The 7,270-nt window shown below is 42.1% G+C and overlaps 1 protein-coding gene across 1 annotated transcript; it reads left to right on the top strand.

Annotated features, from left to right (window-relative positions):
- On the top strand, positions 1 to 6,047 carry mrpl37 (mitochondrial ribosomal protein L37). Its single transcript, XM_023293648.3, has 8 exons — positions 1 to 495; positions 1,634 to 1,817; positions 1,936 to 2,051; positions 3,128 to 3,316; positions 4,585 to 4,736; positions 4,849 to 4,980; positions 5,161 to 5,235; positions 5,761 to 6,047. Exons 1-8 carry the CDS (start codon positions 111 to 113, stop codon positions 5,836 to 5,838), a joined length of 1,311 nt encoding a protein of 436 aa, XP_023149416.2. The 5' UTR covers positions 1 to 110; the 3' UTR covers positions 5,839 to 6,047.
- The last annotated feature ends 1,223 nt before the right edge of the window (positions 6,048 to 7,270 follow it).

Genomic DNA, 7,270 nt, shown 5'->3' with positions numbered 1-7,270 from the left:
AGTGGTAGAAGAAGAGTCGACATGGCGACGTCCGGCAGCAGCAGGAGTTGAAGGAGGTCAGAGGGCTGGATTTATTCCTAAACTACGTGAGAAACTGAACAGTAGGAAACATGTTCCCAGAAACGGCTCAGCGTTTAAAAGCGGCGGCTCCGCTGGTCTCTCAAACCCGCCTCTTGAAGGACCTTTGCCGGTCGTGTCCACATGGAGGACCCTTCAGTCTTCAGGCCCGAAGACAGATCAGTGTGAGCGGCTGTCTCTCAGCTAAGATCCCCCCTCCAAAGAAACCCAGGGAGCCGGTGGAGATCCCCGGCCTGGAGATGGTCACATACGGGGAAAGGATGCACTTTGTGCCGGGGCTGGCTAAGCCCAGTTACCCCCGGTGGGAGAGAGACTACAAAGACCCCAGGTTTTACACGGCCCCCCCTGCCCAGGAGATGCCCCTGTACAAGGAGAAACCGTGTTATGTGTTCAACCAGAGGACCAGCGCACTGGAAGGTAAACTGGCAGCTGTAGTGGGATTAAAACACGTCGATGCTGTTAAAAAAACAAGTGATAACTGGTCATATTCACTGGTCACACAGCTATCATAGAGGTTCATTATTACACAATGCATGCGATTAGTTTAACTGATGCTCTGTGGATCATTGAGAAGAATATCTTATACAGCACATTCATGTGGACACACCGTAGCTGGTCTTAAATAAACATCCACAACTTTAAAATTAGGTTTGACTTAATTAACCACTTATTACCTTTAAAAACTGCTTAAAACAACCGGATTTTATATCACTGACTTTAAAGTTTTTGGGGTTTTTGACAATATATTTATTGGGTTCTCAGATTTTAACATAAAACACAAACGAAAACAGACAGCTCAGCCTAGCAATAGGTCCAATATATACCTATACATCCACATACATACGTATACACGCGCACACGAAAATAAGAGGCCACAGGAAACAGACCACACCCACATACAAATTATTATTATTATTATTTTTACTATTTATTAAGCATTACAGGTCAGACTGTTCCTTGTATGGCAATAGATGAAAGCTCTGGTCCAAGATAGTGTAGGTAAGGCTGCCAAACTTTACAGAGTTAATCTGTTTTTCTATGCACAATATTCGTAAGATATTCCAAAGGAAGCAATGCAGAAACAACCTCATACCAGCTCTTAAGACCAGGGGCCTTTCCACTAGTCCATTGTAATAGTTTCCTAGCTGCAAAATAAGGAAAATAACATATAATCGTGCTAGTAGAAGAAATAACGTGCAAAATCATGCCTATACTTTATAATAAAAAGAGTATTACAAGTCTAAATACAGTGTAAGAACAATAATATTAACAATACCCCACAATGCTTCAATATTGTGAAACATTCTGGTGCCACAAATCACATTCTCCAGATGTAAGGGAATGCAGCAAAAATCACATCATCTTAACATTTGTTTTAGGCAAAGAGAGATGTGAAAGTTCCCACTAAGACTCATATTTCAAATGCCGTATTGTTTTTTTAAATAATTAGAAATTCTTAATATTTTTTGCATATTGTTCAGCCCCGATGTCCACTTTGATTTGTGATCTGATTCTCCTTTAAAGCTCCGTCTTTCTCGTCCTCTTTGTCCCTCAGGTGTGCGTCAGGCTGCCTGGTTGACCAAAGCCAAGGTCATTCGTGGTCTTCCTCCTCATCTCCTCTCGCTGGCAGAGAATCCTGAAAATCAGATCCCAGATCAGGATGAGCGTGTGCAGAACGCCATCAAACACGCCCGCTTCTGGGACACGACGCAGGAACGACCGCGTAAAGAGAAATACAGGTACAGGACTAGTCCCAGTGGTCTGTTGGCAGGTAGAGATGTTATAAAGAGGTTGAACTGTACGGCAGAATCTAACGTCTTCACCTCTCTCACTGTTGGTGTGTTTTTTTCCCGTCAGCAACACTTTACTCCTCAACCTGCTCCATCTCTGTGCGACTCTACAGTCCAGGAATCCTGCTCTTGGAAGGAGGATTCTTGCTGAAGACCACTCATTGGCGGCCACATGGACAAGAGGTATTATACAGTCAGTTAGATCACTCAGACACACTCGTGTTTGGCCAACTGCCTGTTAGAAGAGAATAGATTTTAGAATATCTACTTTATTGATCCTTAATAGGAAATTAATTTGTAACAGCAGCATATTAACACAGACGACCAAGACAACAGAGAAGGAGGAGTGAGGTGAGGTGGGACTGAGCTGACGGAGGTCCCAGAGCTGGAGAGGATGAAGGTGAGAGTTTGGGTTGGAGGAGGAGGGTGGAGGAGATGGTGGACCTGGTCTCTCCAGTCTGAGCGTGTGCAGTAGGAGGAATGTAAACAACAACGGCAACGATCACAGTGAACTCCTGTGGCAGATAGTATGATCTCAGACTAACTGCTAACAGTTCAATGTCCTGCTACAGATCCGTTCTCTGATGGTAACATGTTACAGCAGGGTTCCACCATCTGTTATTCACAAGCAGAGCAAGTCCTCCACCTCTCCTCTTACCACTCGTATAGTCCGGAAGCCTCTGACTCTAGTGTTGTTCTTGGTAATACAGTCTTTCAGCCATGTTTCCGTGTAAAACATGATTTCCCATTAGAGTCTTTGGCTCCTGACGAGTGTCTCCAGCTCCTCCATCTTATTACCCATAGAGAGAACATTCCCATGATAACAGACAGAAGAGTGGGTCTATAAGGTTCTCTCCAAACCATCCGTCCCTCCTTCCTGTTCCTTTTTACTCCGGCTCATCTCTCTCTACGTCTCTTCCGTAGAAATGTCTAAACATCCCGGTAGTTTTGGAGAGATCAGAGGCTCGTGTTGGGAGTAAACAATATCCGGTGGCTCTGTTGCTCTGCAGGTAGAACTCCACTTAGCAACGGTCTTCTCCACTCCAAGATAATCAAAAAAAAAACAGAATAAAAAAACACTTAAAAAGCCAACGATTGTAAAAAAACATCAATAAAAAAACAGATTAAGCTGAAAAACACAGGACTAAAAAGCTGCCACATCACCAGCGCCCTCTTGTTTTCTTTCTTTGTTTTCTTCGTTCCCACTAGATATGCCTAAATGAACAATGTTAATACTCTATTTCCTATTTGTGTGCCAGGTGAGGACCTGTTCCAGATTAGGGGTCGGAACGGTTTACTGCAGAACAGCATGGATCCCCTCCCAGAGGCTTCTGGGAAAGACGAAGTGTCCGAAACAGCCAATTACGTCCTGGAAACCTTCTATCCCGTCTCGCCCACCATCGACCTGCAACAAATAAACGTGTACAAAGAGGATGTGAACTGCTCAGGTGAGAAGATGTTAGGTTCCGTCGTTAAGAAATGTTCATCTCATGGTGGATTGCTGAGATCAGGGGTCGTTCCAATAACCGTACTACCATACTAGTACGACAGGTAAAGTTCATGGCACGTCAAATGTAATACGTCAGAAATACCTGGATTTCCTCCTACATTCAGTTGGATTTTGCAGCATGTTTTTCTGGTCATTCTGACCCATAATCCTTTTTGCAGTTACATCACATATGTTGCAAGGTCTGCACAAGTATAAACAAGTTTGAGCCACCGAGAGCACAGATAGATGGCAGCTCATTTTGCACTAGAGGTGGCAAAACTCAGTACTTAACTTGCAAAATATAACCAAGTAGTAGATCCCAGCTGCATGCACACTGAATGAATCAGTACAGGGCAGCTGCAGTATGTACTGATAGCAAAAAGACAAAGAATGCCATTTGGAACGTAGCGTAGTTTCTGTGAGATAGCACAAAGAGTGTGGTGATGTTCACTCGGGCTGCAGCTATCGATTACTTTAGTGATGTTCTATCGATTATTCTGGTGATTAATCGAGTAATCGGATTACTGGCTTGGCGCTACAGCATCAAAAGTGGAAGTGAGCACACCACAACAGAAATAATTGTCCTGGAGGAACATGGGCAGAACATCTGCAGGGTATTTTACATATATAGTATAGTACAGGATATAATACATATATAGTATAATACAGGATATAATACATATATAGTATAATACAGGATATAATACATATATAGTATAATACAGGATATAATACATATATAGTATAATACAGGATATAAAACATATATAGTATAGTACTTGGGTATTGTACATGTATAGTTTCTTAAAGAAAACATTAGACGTTTTACTGATATATATGTAATCGCTTTCAATATTTTTAGGACTTTTTTTTGGAAGATTTTTACTCATTTTTTGAAAATATTTACAAGAATTTTCTTGCCAAATTTGGGGGATTTTTTAAAAAAAATAAAACTTCTAAGGGAAACTTTTAAGGAATTACTGGAATTTTCATCCTGAAGTTTTTGCAAATTTTCAGAAATTTGGGGATTTTTATTTGCAGAATTTTTGGATTTTTTTCAGACAAGGAAACAATATTTTTTGGTGTCTGTAAATGAGGACAACAGGAGGGTTAAGCAAACCTCGATTCAGAGAATTTTGCCTCCAGGAATTTTAGTAATTGAACAACTGGAATAACTGGAGGAATTGTTTTTAGGTCTATCTAAACATCATCTCTTGCCTTCATCAGGGTTCACAGGAAACTACCCTTACCCTCACGCTCACACTCTTTACTTCCTGGAGACGATCCACAGCTGTAAGCTTCACCCAGAGCAGTTCAGAGCCAAGATGGCCATGTTCATGTTTGGAAACGCTCTGGCCCGTGCTCACAAACTGTATGGGGTAAGAATAAACAACAAAGCAGACACATTTAATACTGTGTAATCGCGCACATAACACTCTCTGTTTGCCATCAGTCCTGATTATCCTCCTCTCTTCACTGTGTGTGTTTCAGACTGAGCCCCAGCAGCTTCTAGATCGTCCCATAACTGTACAGGCAGTCGGGACAAACGGTAGAATTTTCCAGTTTCTGGTTTTCCAGCTCAACACCACAGATCTCTCAGGAGACGACGGCATCAAGAACCAGGTGAGCTGAATGTTCTCTGCAGTTAAGACACAAAATGCCTTTGAATCAAAGAAACTGTAACGGTCGTGAACGGTCCCTCTGCATCGTTTTAACACTGAAACCTGATTGTCCAATAGCCAGAGTCTCTTTTTCATTATTAGTTGTCAGATTTTTTTCTTGAACACTTTCATCCTCTTGCAGTTGTGGCTGGAGGAGGATGTTGAGCTGTACGATTTTGCAAAAGTCCGACCACTCATCAAGAAGAAGCAAGTGAAGGTACGATATTAACGTGCAAGATTGTTGTAGTCCGAGTTTGTAGCTGTCAAATATAAGGGTCAATATGTAATTGTGGGACTTTTTGTGTCATAGTTGACATTTTTGTTGTTTTCAGGCCTAAAATCAACACAACCACCTATAACCAAACACCACATGACATTTTTACAGAAAGATTCTTCTAAATATTATATATACAATTGAGTAAAATTGAAAATTATTTCTGAAGATATTGTAGTAAACCTGTTGACTACTTTATATTAAATAACTCAGAAAGCCTTGGAGTCTGGCCAGTCTTTTCTTCAGGAGGAAATGACATCATGTGGAGCAGGTCATGTGATCTGGAATTAACACACTTTGTTGGGTTTCTCTCTAGAATATAATATTGTGAAGTCTTGGCCTTACCGTGAAAAATGCCCTGAAATGACTGAAGTCTGTTTGAATGTAGCTGAGATGAATAGTTTGTGTGATAGAAGGGAAGAGCAGCAGTGAACATGTTGTGATCGTTTATTCTGCGTCTGTCTGCAGGTTCCAGCTGGTCTGACTGGATACAAGCCTGAAGTGTTCACAAAGTTCTTGTCTCTGTACCTGCATGGAGCTGCATAGGACCGCTGCTTGATCTGTGTGTGTGTGTGTGTGTGTGTGTGTGTGTGTGTGTGTCTGGATCTAAACATCTCAGCAGACGACTCCTCATTTCCTGTCAAACAGACATGTTGTTATATTTTGTGGACAGTTTGAACTGACTGAAGCTACAGTTTATCATCTTCACGTTCTACGTCCGTCTCTGTGTTCCAGGAAATAAAAACTGAATGGGACTCAATGGTCGACTGATTTAATGAGAACAAAGGTTGATGTTCTTTCTTTCTTTTTCTTTCTTTCTTTCTTTCTTTCTTTCTTTCTTTCTTTGTGTCTCTCTCTCCCTGTCTGTCTGTCTCTTTCTCTCTGTCTCTCTCTCCCGTCTCAGTCTCTCTCTTTCTGTCTCTGTTTCTCTGCCTGTCTCTCTCTCTCTCTGTCTGTCTCTGTTGCTGTCTCTGTCTCTCTGTGTCTCTAGATAGATAGATAGATAGATAGATAGATAGATAGATAGATAGATAGATAGATAGATGATTGATAGATAGATAGATAGATAGATACTTTATTAATCCCGAGGGAAATTCAACTGTTCAGCAGCTTACATACAACATAAAATAACAAAAAAGCAGGTTAGTAACATTAAAAATAGAAGTTAGTATATAGAACTGAAATAAAAATTCAATATACAGTATTTACACATTTCAAGGCAGTGATTTAAAGTGAATTTAGTGATTTAAAGTGACTTTGACAGGTAGTAGGAAAACAGTTATATTGAACTACCTACGGTGCATGGAGATTCTACCATAATAATCACATAGGTCCTAATGTGATCATGACTGTGGCCCCCCTGACCATTCAGTGATGAGTCCTACAGTCTGATGGGGGACAAAAGAGTTTCTGAGTCTGTTGGTGGATCAGGTCAGAGACAGCAGCCTGGAGCTGAACACACTCCTCTGCCTGATCACTGTCCTGTGCAGAGGACGCTGTGTGTTGTCCAGAATGGATGGAGAGAATCTTCTCCAGGCTCCTTCTCTCTGCTATTGAAACCAGAGCCTCCAGCTCTGTCCCACCACTGAGCCAGCTCTCCTCACCAGTCTGTCCAGTCGTGCAGCATCCCTCTTTTTAATGCTCCCTCCCCAACAAACTACAGCATAAAAGAGAACACTGGACACGACAGACTGGTAGAACATCCGCAGCGGCTTCTTGCAGATGTTGAAGGACCCCAGTCTCCTCAGGAAGTACAGACGACTCTGTACTTTCCTGTAGATGCTGTCCGTGTTGTCTGACCAGTCCAGTTTATTGTCCAACTGCAGTTCCAGGTTCTTGTACGTGCTGACCACCTCTCCGTCTGTGCCCCCGATGGAAATGGGCTGGAGATGGGGTCTATTCCTCCTGAAATCCACCACCATCTCCTTGGTCTTGGAGGTGTTCAGCTGCAGGTGGTTTGAGCTGCACCATCCCACGA

Source organism: Amphiprion ocellaris, chromosome 10 (genome assembly GCF_022539595.1).
Source record: "Amphiprion ocellaris isolate individual 3 ecotype Okinawa chromosome 10, ASM2253959v1, whole genome shotgun sequence".
NCBI classification, from domain to species: domain Eukaryota; kingdom Metazoa; phylum Chordata; class Actinopteri; family Pomacentridae; genus Amphiprion; species Amphiprion ocellaris.
Note: the sequence above shows the minus strand (reverse complement) of the source record. Positions and strands in the feature narration are given on the sequence as shown.

Bases quoted from the DNA above. Each gene is read 5' to 3' on its own strand.
- mrpl37 (XM_023293648.3), top strand. From the start codon at position 111: ATGTTCCCAGAAACGGCTCAGCGTTTAAAAGCGGCGGCTCCGCTGGTC. The intron at 3,317-4,584 runs GTGAGAAGATGT...TGCCTTCATCAG, and splicing joins AGAGGATGTGAACTGCTCAG to GGTTCACAGGAAACTACCCT. The intron at 4,981-5,160 runs GTGAGCTGAATG...ATCCTCTTGCAG, and splicing joins ACGACGGCATCAAGAACCAG to TTGTGGCTGGAGGAGGATGT.